We start from the raw sequence: 20,285 nt of genomic DNA, 5'->3' as shown, positions 1-20,285 counted from the left end.
TTAATCATTAACCGCAGTCATCCCGGAGACCGTGTAGCAGGATACAGCGGCGACGAAAGGAATAAATCCCAAGGCTAGTCGAGAAAAATGAACGCAACAAGCGTAACACAACGAGCAGAAATTCAAACTAGGGATGCTTTTTTTTTTTTCTTTAATTTTTCGCGATTTTTAAAAAAATTTCGAATCAATACCAAAAAAAAAAAAACACAACAATTTTTTTAAATTGAGCATTAATGAATCAATCAGGGATGCCTCACACCTCCGGGGTTGGAGGTTAAATTCCTGCTTCTGCTCTGTGTGCGCCAGGCCAAATTGTCTGTAGTGTCTGTGTGTGTACGATTGTGCCCTGCGATGGATTAGAACCCCGTCCAGCCTTGTGCCCCGAGTCCCCTGAGATAGGCTCCAGGCTCCCTGTGACCCTGTGTAGGATAAACGGTTGAGAAAATGGATGGATGGATGTTTTTCTGGACTGTACACATGGTCATGCCTTTTCCCTACAGGCTCATTCTTTCAAACGCTAGCTAACTGGTTTTAAAAAGAAGTGCTTTAGCTAGCTACATTAGTTACCTTGCATTAAGTAGGGATGCTGCGAAGGAGTTCTGTACAGCTGTAATGCTTCCTTCAAGTCCGGTCGGACGTGAACGCACACGAAAGCCACCACGACGTCGTAATTACGGCTCGGGAACTTTCCGACAAGGGGGGGGCGTCAAGAACAAAAATGGCTGCCAATCACATTGTTTGTATTGTAGTCAGATGCTGTAGTATCTCTTTTTGATTTTCACACTAAGCACACTTTAATTGTAATTTTTACTTGTATGTAATAATGTGTAATGTGTATTTGGATGTGTAAATGTGTAAAACAGAGCAACAACCCGCACTAGGCCTACATCACATGGTGTTGGATGCTGGTATTGGAGCATTTTCAAGAGTATAATAATGAGTAAATGAGCACGGGAGACGAGCAGTACTTTGTTTCGAAATAAGTGCCCAATTACAGCATGATCAGAGTGAGAAATGTCTTTGCACCGAGCCGACCGCACAACGAGGCTGCGCAGGGACTTCCTCAGTGTCGCATCGTTTCCACAGCAACTCCATGGCGACTGAGAGGAGGCGTGAGGTCAGAGATGTACTGTAAAAGCTCTCTCTTCACACGCACCTTGGATGGAAGACAACAAGCTGGCCTGTCACGCGCACACACACACCTCGCTAAATTAGGTTAGGTTGATGCGTGTTGTGCGAAATGACATTTTCTTCTCTTGTTTACTTGTACGCTCTGCTCTTAAGTCTGTCCCTCTCGTTTTTTCTGTGCGTGTGTGTGTGTGTTTTGTTTTTTGCTCCGTCTCTCTCAGCGGAGAGGGAAATCCCTCAGGACTGCCTGATGAAACGGAGTTTTAGTTAGATGTGCAGGCTTTGCTGTCAGCGGTGCTGAGCCGCTCTATAGATTTACCTCTCGCCACTTCTCTCCTCCTGTATCTCTTTCATTTGCACCGGCTCTCGCTGCTCGTCCCAAAGCGCAGGCAAAAGAGTAGGTGTGACAGACGAGTCGTTCACCAGATGTAGACTTCAAGTCAATGTTTATGGGTAAAACATAAAGCTTATGTTAAACATTTCCACCGTGAGAGCAGTGGTTCTTACCTAGCAACTGCAGTAATGGTGCAAAAGGAGAATCAGTGGAATACAAACAACCCACGTCTGTCGCTGCCGACTACCGTCAAGGATAAACTCAATTAATTAATTACGGTTAAGGGCCTTGGCACACCAAGCAGGTGTCGATGAACTAGAAAACTAGCTCCAAACAAGACTGACTGATGGTTTTTGTTTGTGTGTGTGTCTACTCAAAAACTCTGCAAAGGCTACAGCTGACAGCCACCGTGCTGTACTGAGTGACAGGAAATAACTTTCCATACCAGAAGATGGGGGTATACGGGGGTTTTATGGTAGCCGCCAGGTATGTAGATTTACCGCGCCAGCTAAGTTCAAACCGGTCAATCATTCCAGATGTACTTAGATGTATTTAGCGGAGTACTCGGTCAGGGGAGCGTGCCAGGTCCGGAATCGGAACATTTTGTACCATGGGAAAGTAAACGCCGTGTTCCAGATTGCCTACAAATCATATATTATGCATTAGAGTGGCTTACTTCATGATATTTCTCCACTATACCTTATCAAGTGCAGTAATGCATGGTTTGGAGCGAACCCAAACAAACTAGCCTAGCTTACCATTTCAACAACACCGACGATCTGGTGAAACAGCGAATGCACAACTTCTGCTCGATTTGCTCACTTCTGTTTCTCTTCTGCACCGATTTACAGCCGATCAGCGAACGATCTCTCGCCGTCCGCCGGTTCAACACTCTCAATCGACACCTATGACCAACTGCAAGAAGCCAGCTGCCTAATATTCTTTATCGGAGAATGGCGAATTGGACCTATCGTTTAAAAGATCAACTGCCTCCAGTCGACTGTAGTAGGAGCACACGTTGTGTAGGGTGCATCGACAGCATAATCAAGGCATAAGCCTTCGCACCACCGTGCTCAGGTGGCCTGGAGCCTACGCCTGTTCTTCTGGAGTAAGTGCTTGTTGGAGAAAGTAGGCTAGTTAGCGTGAAGATCTAAAAGCAGAGCTTTTAATTGACCCGGGGTTAGCTGACCCAGTCACATGACCTCTACTGAATCCGTATAAACGGTGAGAACACCGCAGCTCGGTTCTCTCCGTTTCAAGGTCGTGCGCTTGGCTAAATGCAAGCTGAATACAATGCAGTATAACCTTCACTTTCCCACAGTGAAGCATGAAGGTCAGTCCAGGTGGACTGATGCTATAAATGATCAATCCTTCACTTTAACAGAAACACAATTGAATGAAAAATCCACCCTGAACGACATGCAAGAGTTCTTTCGTGATGAAATTCTACGTCGGACATTTTGGATTGTTTTCCTACATTACCCACAATGCCATTTGACTACGTCCTGATGTTGGCGCCAAGGAGAATTCCTCTCTATTAAAAAGAGAGCGATGCAGCAGCGCTTTAGTCCTTTTGTCTATCCAGCACTCTCACCTCTTCATCTGTACATTCTGCTCAAACAGATTCAACGTTCACGTGAACACCAACATACAGAGAGCACTAACTAACTGGAGCTCATCACAACTGCCCTGTAGAGCCGCTTTGTGTTCTAGAACTTCAAGTCCAACGTTTGCTGCCTCCGTTTCTTCCCTTTTTATCTCCGACTGAACGTCGTTGTAACCGTGCCAGCGACGTCCTCGTGTGATGTCGGCATGATTCACAACCGCTAACTTCTAATTAGTCGCTAATAACGACATTGCAGTATCACCCAACCAACGAGCACCAGCATCATTAAGGGCATCAGAAACATTTGAATATAAACATATTTAATGTGTTTCAGGGTGGAGTTTTCTTGTACCCACTGTAGTGATGGGCGAGATCTTATCGAGTGCGATATACCGCTAGAAATTCTCCCCAAAATAAGTATTAGTCTCCGTGCGATAACGATAAAGCCTGGTTGATGACTTATTTTTGTGTGCGACGGCGTGCGAGCCATTCGCAGCTCGTGTGCGGAGCGAAAACAAGTACGGCGGAAGGCGGACGTGAATCTGAGGAGGAGTTTAGCGCTAAATGAGGGGCTACCTCTACAATCTGGAACTGGTTTCGTTACAGAAATTGACTGGAATATGCAAAGTTTGCCAAAAAAAAAAAAAAAGGTGGAAACACTTCCAATTTGTTCCACCATCTCAAACACACACCCAAACCCCGAGTATGGAGAAAGTCTGAAGATGCGCGAGGGGACAGAGACACCAACGTCAAGCAGGCCTGAAGTTAATTCAATTCCTACTCGGATGAAAATCGTCAGCGCATTTGCTTATCGAATTCCTTATCACAAGCAAAGTAAACGATGGATGCAGTGGTGTTTTGCTGCCGTTCCAAACTACCGAGAAGGAAGGAAGGATTCGAGCGAACGATCCATAAACTGGACGCAAGATATAACATGCCTTCAAGGAAGTATTTCTCCGGGACGGCCCTGCCAGCGACGTACGACGAGCGCCGTGGTAGGTTACAAACAACGCTGTGTACGGTGGAGTTCTACGCCTCGACTACAGGACATGTGGAGTAGCTGAGCGGCGGAGCCGTACGTTAGCAACACGGTCCGCTACGTAACGACTGACTGGAGTTTGAACAGCTGTTGCGTCCAGACAAGTTCTCTTTCCACATGACCACACGGGTGAAAACATTGCGAGTGTCTTGCAGCAGTTTCTCCAAGAATGGGATTTAGACGGGGAGAAACATGCAGCTGCCGCTTGTAGCCAAAAACAGTGGTGAATGGTACTATATTTATATCGTTATCGCAATAAATTCCAGAAAATATCGTGATATAGTTTTAAGTCGGTATTGCCCAGCCCTAATCCCCTGTATTGTGTTTCTGACTGTATTGGCTCATACTTCCATTCTGAATAACATCAATGATGACACAGAGCTGAACTAATATCGCCCTTATAGCTCACAGAAGGAGCCAGGCGGCATACTTCCTGTTCCGCTGACGTTCTGACAGATCAGTGCGGTGCAAACGTTTCTCATCAAGTAGCCTCCTTCCCCCACAAGACCCACCCAGAAAAACAACAAAACATTGCTTACTAACCCTGCAGCCGCCCAGGCGCTGCAAAGCCCCATGTGAGCCCCTGTCACCGCAAGCCCCGCCTTTAAGCAACCTCTCTCACACACACGCACACACTCTCCATTTTTGTTTTTTCTTTGGATTACTGCAGTGACGCTGCCTCTTTAGTCGACAGCTAAGAGCATTTTGGCAGTCAAGAGGGTGAACAGAGGGAATGAAGACTGCAGCAGACCCGCATGTGCTGACTGAAATCTGATCCTCATAGTAATTACAGAAATGGAGCCGTGGTGAGGAATGAGGAAGGAGGCGTGTGTTCGCAGATACAGAGCTGAGCCACAACCCAGAGCACGAAGTGAATCGTCACGAGCTCATTCAAGCGACCAGTACAGAACCGCATAGGAAGAGATGCAGTCTTGTGGAAAAAATAAGTAAACCCCATGAAAACTGTTGGTTTTTGTGACATATTTGGACAAGCAAACATTTTATCATCTTCGAAACAGTGCCTATTAATAAAAGTTGATGCACTCTGTCAAATGACACAAAAAAATTGACATTTTGTAGTGCTTTTCATAACTTAAATGAACAAAAACACAGATCACATGGAAAAAAGTAAGTACACCCCTACAGTTATCACACCTTCAAATCCATATAATTAGAATCAGGTGTTCAGGGTGCCAGTGATTATGACCTGCTTAGGAAGAACTTGCCATTGCTTAGGATTAGAACCTGTCTTATTTATACTCCTGTCATATCTAGTGTCTGGTGTTCCCTTTGCTATTGCGGTGTGTGCTGTCATCATGCCAAGATCTAAAGAGATCTGTAAGGCCTTCAGAAAAAAAGTTTGTGGATGTCTGAGTCTTTCAAGGGATTTAAAAAGATCTCCAGATTATTTGAAATACATCATTCCACTGTAAGGAAAATTATCTACACATGGTGCAGAATTCAAACGACTGCCAATTTGTCCAGGACTGGCTATCGCAGCAAATTAAACCCAAGAGCAGAACGACTGATGCAAAATGAAGTGTCCAAGAACCCCAAAATTTCATCACAGCATCTGCTAGTAAGTCTTGCAATTGTTGGTGCATGTACAAGCAGAAGCCAGACGAGTCTACTGAACGCCAAGATCAACTGATTAAACAGGTGGAATCAGGTGTGGCTCCTGCTTAGTTGGAATGAAAACCTGCACCCACACCGGTCCTTTCCGGATAAGATTGGACATCCCTGGTTTAGACGTACATTTGGATCCGCACCAAAACAATCGGGCTGAGAACACCTGGCAAACGAACTCTGGTGCGGTTCGCTTGTGGTGAGAAAGCAATCTGATCCAACGGGCCAACAAACTGATCTGTATAGCAATGCACGATGAAATTAGATGAATTATAACAACTACAGTGAAAAAAAAAAAAGAATGCCACAGTAAGCTTGCAGAGCTGCCGTCGATCCATCTTGATAAATGACCGCTATGGGAACCCCGGAATGTAAGCATGCACACTCTGACCAATGAGAGGACAGTTTACTCACATGTGACTTGCATAAACACAATTTTGGTACGCTCTGAACTGCAAAATGCAACGTCGTAACAATTTAAGTCCCTGTTTCGAAACAAATCACGGATCTACAGGTCTGAAAACGCCCTAAACAAAATCTACAAATCGGCAGGTATTTTCCTCCGTAGTCACGCCAGGGGCTAACGGTTCAAATAGACAGGGTAGAGGACCTGCACCGCTATCTATTGTGTCTCCATTTAGCCCTGGGGAGTCAGGAGGAGAGAAGTCCTCTGCCTCATCTGCAAACTTTGTCACGATCCATCTTTATTGTGAGCGTTCTGAAGGCTCTTCCTCCCCTGCCTTTCCCTGCCACGCCTACTCCCCCTCCCGTCTTCGCACAGCCAGCCACGGCCATTTAAGCTGCATTTTTCAGAAACATTTGAGAGGTAGACTTGAGCTGAAAGAGGGGAGGTTTCATCCTGGTCACCACGATTAACCGTTATACGGTATTCCCGCCATTTTGAATCAAATTGGCTCCCTGGGAGGGTTTTTAATGGCGATTAATGGCAATCCCACCATCAGTCACGGCAACACAACATTAAACTAATTTGTTCTGTTGAAGGATTAATTGCGATGCGATACTGAATTGAATCCATGTGTGAGCACTGATCCTTTTCAGCATCAGTGTTGTTTGACTTTGTTTTATGTCATACCATAAAAATATCAAACTACAACAGCGCTACTGGCGACCAGCTTCAGTACGCTGGAATGTATCTACCATAAATCTATATTCCACAGTATTGCAAATATCGACCGAGTCGATGTGAACACGGAGCCGCACTGAAGAAAGAAAGAAAAAAACTCATAATTCCAAAGCCTTAATGCCTAGCTGCTGTTCTCCGTGTTTGTCCCGGTAACATGATCATCTCATTCAGCTAACCGTGTGGTGAAAGCGCGGAGTCCGGTGAGTGAGGTGTCGAACACCTCGGGTAAACGCCATGATTTTTTTTTCCCTTTTGAATGTTTTTGTATGAAGACATACATTTTCAATTGTTTGACTTTTACACAAATTGTCAATAAGATTACAAACTATGCTTTGTTTTTGTTTTTTTACTGTAAGACATGCCTCTTTAAGGACACTTTAGGTTATGCCTACTTAAGACCACAGGATGCCTCAGCAAAAGCACACAGCTGTGTTTTCTAGAACAATCTCGTCGACGCTAAAATGTAAAAGTTTATTGTTCGCCTGTGGGAATATTACAGGCTTGCTCGGATGTGATTGAAGGAAATGAAGACGTGGACGTCTGGTGGTAAACGAGTTTACGGTCACTGGGAGTACCAGTGAACCATCACCAGGCACAGGCATACTCAAAAGATTGATTGATTGATTTTTAATCCTGAGACTTGAGTATTCCTTCAGTTTTAATAAACCAACCCTGGTTCAGTCAAACAGGAGCTTCTAGAACTTTCTCCATCACACTCCCTCTTTCCTTATCTCTTAATATCTGTTCCTAAGCCTCAAACAGATTCACAGAGCAGACTTGTATCACACACACACACACACACACACAAATCCAACCCTCAGGGCAGATTTTAGCCGAGCTGTGAAGCTGCGTTGGCCTTTCTTGGCGTGGAACGCGAGGTGAGCGACGGATCGCGCTAATCAAGTCTCGCCGATAGAGCCAATTAGCATTGCGCTACACAGGTGTCGTGTGTAGATGGGTCCAGATAACAGCGAGCGCTAATCTCAGCTTGATCCAGAACACTCCGCTTCAATCAGAGTCGTGTGTTTGATCGAGCCATCCATTATCACAGCAACGGGAAAATGGTAAGACCCGCACTCCATGAACAACATGAGTTTTAAAAAACAAAGGCAGCTTGGCCTCACATATTCTGAGATTATTATTATTATTATTATTATTATTATTATTCCATCCATCCATTTTTCATACCGCTTGTCCTACACAGGGTCGCAGCGGAGCCTGGAGCCTATCCCAGGGAAATCAGTGCACAAGGCGGGGGACACCCTGGACGGGATGCCAACCCATCGCAGGGTACAATCGCACACACACTCACACACTACGGACAATCTGGAAACGTAAATCACGCGACAGCGCATTTGAACTTGGAGAGGAAACCCTCGAAGCACGGGAAGAACATGCGAACTCTGCAGCACACAGGGCGGACTCCGGACTCGAACCCCCAACCCCGAATCGCCTTGATGCACTCTGAACTTCACTCAGCTGCTATTTCTACCGCCACTGTAATATACACTATAACCGTGTCTACCCATTTTTGCTTGTATATGTATACGGCGAATGAAACGATTCCGATTCTGATTAAATCAGCTCAAATCAAACAGGCTGAAAACTCAACAACTACTATAATAACTTGTATATAATAATCCTGGATTGTGATTTCCTGTAACAAACCCCTGTCTGCTATGCTTCATGGAGCACACGTCTCCTATAAACCATGGCAACATCTCCCTGACGATCGTGACGCGGAATGGCCTAGTTACAATAACAAAGCATCGCAATGGTGAGCCGAATTACATAAGAAAATTACTCAGCAGACGCACACGGGTGTTCCGTTTAACGTCTATTACGCGTGTAATATGTACAGAAAACATTGTTAAGCAGAGCTAGGCGTTGTGGCGACAGTCCGCCGACTCAGAACCGTCTAGCCCTTTAATATCCGAATTGGTCAAACGGAGAGAGAAAGAGAACGTGCGGCAGGTAACACATCTGATTTGTTACACCAATTTCCTTTCCTTAACCCGTGAAAAAGAATCCTTTTTTCCCCATCATTTCCAGAAGCTCTCCATGACTGGCAGATGATGTGCGAGTAATTATATTGATTTCCTGCTGGGATGCAGGCATTAAGTGTGTGAGAGTATCCTCTCTTCCTGATTCTCTACTCTGTAGCTTCATAGTGGGAGTAAGTGTCTGGCTAAGCAGGGCAAATGGAACGAGACAAGCTGGCTGCGTCCTTGGGACTTTCAGGTCACCCACACTCACACACAGTAATGGCAAACCCAAGGGGGACGCTGCACCACATACGTGTGTGATATTTGCAGGTGGCAAGGCTAATGTAGGTGATCAGGTTTACACAAAACACAAGCGATGTTAGGCAGGTATCCATAGAGCCAGCTCGAATACACGCCAGCTCTCTCTCGTACAGTTGTTCTGGCAACTAAATCCAACGCAAAAAACACAGGTCAAGACCCTGACTAGAGACATGTTACGGTCGGGTAACGTACTAAAGATCAAGAGCATTGTGCGCTACAAGAAGTGTTCATGCTAAAGAGTGTGTACTAAAATGAGGTGTATGTAGTACGCATGGAATTTCAAGTGGGACATTCCCTGCGTACATCACGAAGACACTGTGGAATTAAATTTGTACCAGAAGTATTGAACGTAACTCGTAAGAAATGAACGTAAATATGGAATGAGAGAAGAAAAGCACTCTTCAAAAAAAAACTGCGTTGTTTATTAATAGTTTTCGAAGCTTCGTTTTCACTAGTCGTGGTTTATGGATGCGCTGCCACAGTTTTCGTTTATGCGTTCGACGTTTTCGTTTACGTGCCGCAAGTTTACGCTTGCCGTTCTAGCAAAAACCTTGCGTGGGCGGGGCTTAACAGCAATTTACACTCATTGGCTAATGAGATTTGGATCGACGGCTCGAGTGTCCAGCTGAGGAGCAGGAGGATGGCGTTGATTATGACGACGATGACGCTCCGTGCCGCTCCCGAGAACTCATCTCGAAAAGAGTGGAATGAGACTACCCAAACCCCAAAGATCTCATTACGAACTAATACACTGACTAAGTAAGTAAGTCATTTCCACTACAAAGTACAAACGCTAGAACTATACAGGAGAACCGCATCCAGAACACGCCACAACATTCATGACACTGAAGTCTCTACTTCCTGATCAGGGAGCTGATGATCCTAATCTCACTAGCCAGTAAGAGTAAATCGTTGTTAAGCCCCGCCCACACGAGAGATTCGTGCCAGAATAGAGAACGTAAATAAAAGGAAGCTTAGAAAACTGTTAAAAGAATGCTGTTTATTGGAAGACCGTGTTACATCTTTGGCACTGACTTCACTGCTTTCAGTTTCAAAGTGTTTTTCTTCTTCTTCTCCCACTGTATATTTTTGTTTGTTTCTGGATAAGTTGCGTTCAATACTTAATGCGCAAATCCAACTCCATAAGACTCCCATCTCTGTGACCTTCAATCGTGCAAAAACCACATTTCCTAACCCGTCCGAACAGCACAAAGGACACGGACTGTTGGTTCTGATTTAAACGTAGACTTTTGGAGGAATAAATGGCCATTTTCTTGATGGTCGGCAATCATCATCTTCGGTGGAAGAAGAAAAAGAAAAAGAAAAAAAAAAAAAAAAAAAAAAAAAAAAAAAGAGAGAGAGAGAATGAATCTGGGAATAAAACTAAAAGCAATGGTCAGAAACAAACTAAAAAGTGTGGCAGGAGCACACTCCAGATGGGACGCATGGCACATTCACACACTCGTTCACACCTAGCATGGCCATTCCAGATACCAGTATGTTCCTGGGACATGGGAGGAAAGAGGAGAACCCAGAGAATTTGACATTCCACAGTGACCTGAGCTCAGAATCGAACCAGGATCAGGATCCACAGCGGTCATGTACAGGTACAGTTTGGTGTCTTGCATATACTGTGACTATCCGCTGCACTTTTAACCCCCAGCGCCCTATAAACACAATAGGAAATGGTGTTGAGTGTTTTATTCGAGTTGCCATGCTCCTGTCTCCTTAATTCCCAAACACAAAGACTAAATGATACCTAGAAACATCAAGGCATTAGCTGTAAGTCCTGCACGCGCCTCAGAACGGCTCGTTATTATGCCAACGCACGTAGAACACAATGCTGTTTGGTGTTAAACCTGTTGTAGTGGAAGTGAGGCTTGTCTAGCTAATACATAAGCAATATGGTGGGGGAGCATAAACACGCTTGTGAGATTACACACCAATGAAAAGAATAATGTGTGTGTGTGTGTAAAGATATCTCATCTTGAATATCTCCAACACCATAGAAGCCCTTTATTGAACGGAAGCCAAAATACGCCAGGAAGCGGTTAAGTGTGAAAGTCGGTCAAAGTCAAAATCCCAGGAAGAGTCCACTGTAATTCTCGGTCTGTACTACGAGAGACGGAAGAGAGTATTTATCTTCCAATGCCTCATCGTTACAGATTCCCCGTACAGGTGGTTAAAATGATGACGCTGTTTAAATTTCATTACGCCACAGCTCTATTGAATTCTCAGATCTGACGGTGTTGATTACTTTTCTAGAGCAGCAGCTCTGACGATAGTCCCGGGCTGTCATTCGTTCACGTTAACACGCTCGTTTTCAAACACGTTGTCCTTTCTACGGCTCGGAAACGCGTCGCACCACCCAGGCGTGGATGATTTTCTTAAAAAAAAAAAAAAAAAAAAAAAGAAGAAGAGCACACCCCCATCGTGGTTTATTCCTTATATGAAGCGGAGATGGTCTAGTTCCACATACACAAGGACAAGCCTGAAACGATCGATCGGCGCAGTGTCACAGACACCGGTGTACACAAAACGCTGGACACGGGGGCAAACAGACCCGCTTACAAGCACGCAGTCATGCAAACACTCTCACCCACATACTCAATCAGCAAGCCACAATTCACAGTCAGCTATCATCTGGAACTCATTCGGCGCAGAGACGGGCAAGGTAACCTTCACGTCAGAGCTGAAATTAGCAAGCCTATTTAGATCTTCAGTCGCTAAGGGAAGACTGGTTGTTTTCTCATCCAGCGCCGTATCTAAACCGAGCAAGCTGGCCGCATTAGCATCGTCAGACGAGAGAGGTAACCAAAGAGGACGCCTGAAAAAATCCGTCAACGCTTTGCAGTGGCTGGTCTCCGTTAACAGCGACGAGCTGCAGCGAGAGGCAGCGAGAGGCAGAGAGCCCAGAGTGATGAGCTTTCACTTAGCTCAGATACGCTGGAGGTGATCATCATGACCCTCACCTGCTCTGTCCTCCTACAGCGGCCAGCTCTGCTCGGTCCTCCAAAGTGTTACGCATCACGCAGTAAAATCTAAACTTTAAATATTTCCTGGCAGGAAACAAAAAAAGTGTGTAAAATTACAATCATGGTCTTAAATGATTTCTTTCATCTTCCTGCGTCAGGGTCGTGGTGGATATACCTGGAACACTGGGTGTGAGGTAGGAATACACCCTGGACTGAATTGGCTCTCACACACACACACACACACACACACACACACACACACACACACACACTTATTTACAAGCAGGGCCAGTTAAGCGTAGCCTAAGTGTCTGATTACTCTATACTGAATGGACTACCATCTTTGTGAAAGAATGTAAAATCAGAACTCACCAACCCTCTTCCTTGAGATCTACCTTCCTACAGGTTTCATCTCCAACCAAAATCTAAGGCAATGACGAGATGGTCAGGTGGACACGATTATACTGGGAGCTGAAGGTACATCTCCAGAAACCAGGTTGGTGACCACTGATGTAAAGGACGAGTAGAAACATGGAGCTCTTTTGGACAGAAACTGAGACAGGAACAATTCTTTCTTCCATGATTTTTCCATTCACTTACATACATATGTCCAAAAGTTTGTGGACACCTGACCATCACATAAATCTGTGCTTGTTGAACATCCCATTCCAGATGTAGTCCCCATATGTACTTATAATGACCTCCACTCTTTTCGGAAGGCTTTCCACTGGATTTTGTAGCTTGGCTGTGGGAATTTGAGGTCAAGACTCCATGCAGGACACTCGCGTTCTTCCACTCCAACCTCGGCAAGCCAGGTCTTCACGGGGCTTGCTTTGTGCACAATGGCACGGTCATGCTGGAACAGATTTCTGCCTCTTGGTTCTAATATAGGGAAATTGTAACGTTACAGCATACTAAGACATTCTAGACAATCGTGTGCTTCGAACAACGTGGCAACAGTTTGGGGTAGAACTACACACGGATGTGATGGTCACATGTCCACATACTTTTGGCCATAGAGTGTATGTGCATGTGAAAGTGTCTTTATGAAGCACGAGAGTAGGGTAAAAAAAAAAAAAGTCAGTGCTCATTAAACGCATACTGGAAGCTGAATGAGACCCCATTTTTTAATTTTTAAAAAAAATTTTTTTTTTAAACCTTGTTCACTGAAAGCACATCCATGGTTACTTAATGTGACTTCGTAGCTGCTTTAATCACTTCTCCAGTCTTCAACATAATCTCCAGACAGACATCATCCAAAACCAATCAGCCAAAAACAGAATTCTATCGCAGAGTAACTTTTGATGAATGGCTAATTAATAAATTCCTTAAAGGATGATTTCAGCATGGAAATTCCCTGTCCAATGAAGTCAAGGTCCCAGACCTCAAAATTGTAACGCCAAAAGCTTCAGCCAGCTTTAATATCTCAGCAAATCTTATTAGCAATCTAATTAAAGGTCATGGACAAATAATCTTTTTATTAACGTCATTAATATTCATGAAGCTCGTAAATCCTGCTCAACTCATGAGAATGAGGGAGTACAGTAAGTGTTATTTTGAACATTTTCCTCAGTTCAGTTCCTCATTTAGTACTGAGGCTACGATCCAGACCGTGCACGTCTTCCGTTGCCTAAACGTGAAGAAAAGTCGGGTTTTGGGAGGAAGCAGCTGTTAGCATAGTTCTTATTATTTCTCGAACAGCAGAACAGAAATTTATCATGCACCGACCTTGTAAAAAATACTCAACTCATACATCAGAATTACATCTCATCGTACTGTTCAATTCTCAACTCTGATTGGTAGAAGGTGTCAATTCAAATCACAGGTTTACTGTATATTCGTGTGCTTGTTCTAATACATTACTGTTTCCATAGTAACAGCTCATTCACATGGACTTGTATAGAAGAACTGCACAAAATCTAGGCCTGATAGTGAACAGATTTTGTTCAACAAAGACATTAGGAATAGAACACTTCAGGCTGTGCTGTTATTGGAAAATGAACAACTTTTTAACTTGTATATATTTTATACTTTATTTGACGTTCTATGTACGGTTTGTTTGAGTCTAATGACTTTTAAGTGTTTAATGATTTTTTTTTTTTTTAAATCCACTAGCTCACCTAGGATCATGCTTGAAATACCAGGACGGAAACGCATGTGATTAAGCAAATTTATGACGTATAAATGTCAAAGATATCGGTCCTGCCTGCTGTTGATAAACGCCATTGGTGACGTTTTAGAACGCGAGTACGTAGTCACGTCGCCGGAAATTGAGTCATCGGCATCCCAGTGTGTAGTGAGCCAGGATCCTTACCAGTAATCGAACTTGTGTACACGATATACTGATTCGCCACCTAGCGAGCTGATTGAGCTCGGGAGCACCCTAAATTTACTTAGGGTCCTGGGGTAAATTTCTTAATTTACAATTTCTTATTTATTTTATTCCCAATCGGCCATGTCGGTGTTTTTCTCCGTCCTCCTCTGAGAAAATTTACAGGCTGAATTACCTACTGTTCAGCAGTCACCTGATCATTTTAGTCCCAGAGACACGTCTCTGATTTTCGATGCAGATCTTGTGTTGAGAAAAAACAAAAACTGCTACTTAGTCTCATAAGACACATATCAGTGATCTTCCCCGAGATATTAAACACTCCCCTAACCGCAAAACAACTCATTAACGCTTTAGATGAGCCACTCAACCGTATACGTGGTACGGGTAGTAAAACCTTCTCTACACTCGCTAACTGGGAAACCATGGCTTGGACGCCATGTCCTTAATGGAGCGTGATCATATGACCAGGCAAACGTTCGGGTTCGTGGGAAATACAAACCGCTAGAAACTGGTCATTTATTGCTGCCCAGATATGAGTTTTATCACTGATGAGATGTGTAAAAAAAATAAAAATTACTACAGACATCCCGCTGATAAACTAATCCAATCCGAATAAGAATATCCACAAATTCTTAATGGTCGGATAAAATTCTTTGTGAACGAGGCACCTGAAAGCCAGTGCGAGATTATGCACCAAGTTGAGTAGGACATTGTTTATTTTCTTTCCTGTTTGCAGAGGTCTGCGCTCCACCGAGAACAGAGTCTGGCTTTTAAGCATACATTTTGTTGGCCGGTGCAGCAACGGAGAACCTCGCCAAAACATTACGAAATGTGTTCCGACTTACGCTCTTTATCCTGATCAGTTCTGATAGGCCAATCGATATCAAATGTGGGGTCAATGATTTTTAAAACGTCACTATCGACATGTATTCAGCCAGCTATACGTTGCACTGAATGCTTGTAAGCACATTTTACCCTGGGGCACCTCGGTTATTACCGACACAGTGCTTATAGCTTGTGAAAATAAGGAGCAATTAAATTTTTTAAAAATAAATATCAAAAACCCTTTGAGCCTTAAAACCTCCCATAAAAGTGATGTGGGAGGTGTGAGCTGATTAGAGCCTTCGGTTTTCAAAGTCCAGCATAATAAAGCTATGTTTAAACAGTGGGTGCAGTCTAATCAGATAGTTACAGGATAATAAAAACAAATCAGGGTAACAGTCACATTTTCACTCAAGCAGTGGAGTACACTCACGGGTCAATTTAATTTAATAACACACGTATGCCTGATCAATCACGGATTTATCCAATCAGCCAATTATGTGGCAGCAATGCAAATACAGGTCTTCATTAAAGTTCCACACACAACAGTCTCTAGAATTTACAAAGAATGGTGGAGAAATATATTAATGGGTTAACGAGAGAGGTAAGAGGAGAATGGCCATACTGGTTCGAGCTGTCTGACAGACTAAGGTAACTCAAATAGCTACTCATTACAATCGTGGTGAGCTCGGAACATGAACATCTCGGAATGCAGAGAACGTCAAACACCGAGGCAGAACAGAAGAAGGCCGCGTTGGGTTCCCATCCTGTCAGCCAAGAACAGGAATCTGGGGCTACAGTGAGCACTGGGTCACCAAACCTGAACTTTTGGTGATTATACAGGGAGTCCCAAAAGTTTCCAGACACAGGGGACTACTGTATGTATGCCAGCACCACGTCGGTTGTGTCTACGTCAGTGGATGTTCGTGGACGTCGACTTCTCGGTCGGTCCGTAACACTTCCAGTCTTTTTGAGTTTGTTAATAAGTTTGGTAACAGTGTCGTGTGTGACGTGCTCGCCATGTTTCCTGTTACATCGCAACCTTGTGACAACTTCCCGATCCAACCGTGAGTATGATTACAATACGTTCTTCTTTTGTGAAAATTTAGAAGAAATTTTGCGAAAAAAAATTTTTTTTCCAAGTGTTAATTTCGCCTTTGAATGGAGACTTTTGAGACACCCTGTACAGCGGCGGTCACCAACCCTCTTCCTTAAGATCTACCTTCCTGCAGGTTTCATCTCCAACCAAAATCTAACACACCTGTTTTACTTGATCAAGAACTTCTTAAGGAAATGATTAGATGGTCAGGTGGGCACGATTATGGGTAGCGCCTAAGTTTCAGGAAGGTAGATCTCCAGGAACAGGGTTGGTGACCACCACTGTAGAGTATTTATCCATGTACCTGATTCATTCATCACCACCAATGACAAAGGCAGGACTTGAAATGTCAAAAAGCAGACGCACCATGAACGCTACATGAAATCAATGGGTCACTTTTTGTTTTGCAGGTCTATCAACCACTTTAGTGGGACAGGTTGACGTGTCGAGGGGTGTTCTTTCACTGGGCAGAGCTGCTACTTTCTTTCTGTGCTAATCCAGATCACAGCAGCTTCGCAGTCAATCAGAGCAGCAGGGTTAATTAACTTATTTTAATCCTGATTGGATTAATGTGCCGTAAGGTTGTCGGGGGATCACCGTGCCTATGTGGTTCCTTCACACGCACAAACAGAATAACTACAGGCATGGCATTGTTCTTAATCGATCACGCAGAAAGGTGGAGTGAACCGAATTTAATCAAGACGGCGTGCCGGTATAACGGATAGAACTGTGCTGAGCCCACACCCACATCATGATTTATGGCAGGTAGCTTTATGGCCATTTTTTCCCCCCACAAAAATGGGGGCACGTTTATAGGGCAGCCACATAAATACAGAGCCGGAGCAGGTTAAGTATCTCTCTCTGAGGTCTAATACGAGTGTCAAGAGTAGGATCAGAGCCATAAGTACAGCTTATAGATCTGGGGAATTTGTGTGCTCGGTCATATTTCCCATGATGCTCCTGCAGATGAAGATGTGTAAATTGAAGCCCTGACTCTGCACTGACTCTTCTGGATTGGATTAGACCACCTGAGAGCAAAAGTCTCATCTGTGTGAGCTCCACCAAACGTCTCAACCTCTTCTGCCTTGGGTTCTGCGAACAGCCGGGTGAGTACTACACTGACCCAAGAGTCAGTGCTACAGACATCGATCATAAAACTCTTCACTGCGCTTTCCTTTCGTGCTGCACAGACAGCGAAAACCCGAGCTCTGCCGTCACTGCACGGTCACGTCATATGCTTCCAGGCTCCTGTACAGCTTTACGTCAGCGCCCCTTACGAGAAACCCCTGCAAAGGCAGACAGGGCCAAAAATACCACGTGCAATAAAAGCTTTGATATATGAAGCTTCAGATGGATTCATGGTCAAACTGGGGTCTGTTCCAAGTAGTGGAGAGATGAGATACGGTCTCAGCACATGCAGTAAGGATATTCGGTAATGATCTGGCAGGAAAAGACAGGCACACTTAAATAAATTGGGCCGGTTAGTCCCTTACGTTTTTGCTAGAAATTTCCGGACGCCGAGCGTGTCGGTGGATGGATCCGTGCACGTTGCCTGCCTCATGGATGGATGGATGGATGAAGCACAAAGCACAAGCTCAGAAACGGAAATCCGCTCCAAACTGGGAAAACCCGGGAAGGTGTGAAGGGAAACCCGGAACAGAGAGTCAATCGTGTGCCAGTCATGTAGGAGAATAAATACACGTCGAGAGGGGAGGAGGGGGCGCAGTGGGTGTGTGAGAGAACGAGAGAGACGGAGAGAGAGATATGGATTGCTTGAGGGTCATTGAAGAGTTCTGCAGCACCATCTCCACACATTCTCTCTCTCTCACACACACACACACACACACACTGCAGAGGCTCAGGGAACACACCGCTCACCTTACCCGATTAACAGGTTTAACAAAATCAGTGCCACGTAATCGTCACTAATACGATAGTGTGTTATAATCTAAATAACCTCAACAGACCAAGAGCAATGACTGCCTGAGTGTTTCTGGGGACCCCACAAGGACCTTATGGGGACGTGTTCCTGGTCCTCATGAGGAAAACTGTTTTTTTTTTTTTTTTTTTACTAAACAACTTAAAATAGTTTTGTAAAAAAAAAAAAATGCTTTTGTTTACCAAGGTTAAGGTTAAATTGTTAGGGGTATGTATGGAACTATTTCAGTGGAAGGTCCTCACAAAGATAGTTGGACAAACATGTGTGGACAAACATGTGTGCACAAACGTGTGTGTGTGTGTCCTTCTTCCATTCAAATAAAGTTGTGCACCGACACTGTTGCATTCAAGGTTATCCCGGAAAAGGACCCTTCATTTCCTCATCATAACGGAGTTTACTCTGATCACCTTAACACGAAAACGTGACCGGAATGTAAAACTGTACAGCACATCTGCGTTAGCTTCCACCTCTGAGCAGTGTGTGTACAGTTACACGCCAAAAACACACCGCGCTCGCGAGCGAATATTGCAGTGTCACAAACCGAATAGTGCTGAATGCTGACTACGAGCCGTCATGGTATCTACTCATAAACAACAATAACAGTGTATGTACACTCGAATAAGTCTTTAGGTCGCTACTTCCTTATCGACAGGACGGTACAGTACCAGAAGAATCCACCCCTCATATATATTGTATATTTATCCTTTCCTGTCTTATCCCACTCCCTCCCTTTTTTTCCCTTCCTCCCTTCGTTTCGTTTCGTCCACACACTCCTTACCGCTCCTGTGTGCTGGTGTTGCCGATGTGAGGAGACACCGAACGCGGGGAAAGGAGACGCTACGGCGGCGCTGCTCCGGGGCAGCAGGAGTCTGCACACTTTCGCGGCCATGTCTGGAAGAGAAACCTTGGAGCCGGACGGCAACTGCTGCGGGGTGAACTGAGGGAGACCGTCGAGGGAAGGGAAGGGAAGGGAAGAGAGGGAGGGGGAGAACAGGGCGGGCTAGCTGGGCTGGGCTGACACACACACACACACACACGTACAGAGAGAGAGAGAGATAATTTTAGTACAGAAATGCGGAACAAACTGCAGCTTTTCTCCTTCGTCTGAAAATACTTCAGTCATTTGCTAGCTTTGAGCCTGACTATGCGTTACCATAACAACAAAAAAACGGGTTTTTTTTAATATTAGTAACCGTTTTTGTTTTTTTTTTTACGTTTAAACTGAAATATGGAAAGTAAAGATTTGATTGGTCAAGACGGTTACCTGCTGGCCCTGCACGAGCGCGAGCACTTTTTTGTTTTCGTCCAATGAAAAGAAGCCCATCCGGCGCGTGCCTCAGTTCGGCAACTTCAAATAGGCGGTGCTTGCGGACCGCGCAGCCAATCAGAGCACGCGGGACGCTTGTCGACTCTGTAATCAGAGGGAAGTCCTTCAAGCAGTGTTAGTTAGCGCTGACGGAAAGAACTCACAGAGCTTTGTTTATTTACATTTTAATCAGCTTATAATTTTCTTTTTCTCTCTCTTTCAGTCATGTGATGATAACACTCGCTTTTAAATATTAATCAGAGTCATTTGTTCATCCATCATGTCCGAGTCTCTATAGCAGGAGTCATGTCACAGTCACACTGAGGCACTGCTGTCCCTCTGTCTTGGCAGCAGTTCTGTCCTTTCCATCATATTACTTTTCTATTATTAGATTATCCTTCAATCTGCTCTGCATTGGAAAGTAGGTGCTTGATTCGACTGATCAGACAAAGCATTTACTTCACTCTCCTCACACGTGCACACAACAGGCTAATGTAAAAATATCGAGCCCCATGATTACAGTTTATCAATATGATGATTCATTAGTGTATCTGGACCAGTTAATGAGTCCTTCTGTAGCATGACTAACGACTGAAGTGAAGAATAGGCTACCAGAGGATATATTCTAA

At 44.4% G+C, this 20,285-nt stretch overlaps 1 protein-coding gene across 1 annotated transcript in view; it reads right to left on the bottom strand.

Moving 5' to 3' along the window:
• The window catches only part of mcu (mitochondrial calcium uniporter), a 57,745-nt gene extending 38,066 nt beyond the window's left edge, over window positions 1–19,679 (bottom strand). Inside the window, exon 1 of the mRNA XM_053620480.1 lies at window positions 19,129–19,679. Coding sequence (XP_053476455.1) covers window positions 19,129–19,239 — 111 coding nt within the window. The 5' untranslated portion in view covers window positions 19,240–19,679. The remainder of the gene's footprint in view (window positions 1–19,128) is intronic.
• Between the last annotated feature and the right edge of the window lie 606 nt (window positions 19,680–20,285).

The sequence above is a fragment of the Ictalurus furcatus genome, chromosome 3, assembly GCF_023375685.1.
Source record: "Ictalurus furcatus strain D&B chromosome 3, Billie_1.0, whole genome shotgun sequence".
In the NCBI taxonomy this organism is placed as follows: Eukaryota; Metazoa; Chordata; class Actinopteri; order Siluriformes; family Ictaluridae; genus Ictalurus; species Ictalurus furcatus.
The sequence above is the reverse complement of the archived record's forward strand: the minus strand, read 5'-3'. Positions and strand labels throughout refer to the sequence as shown.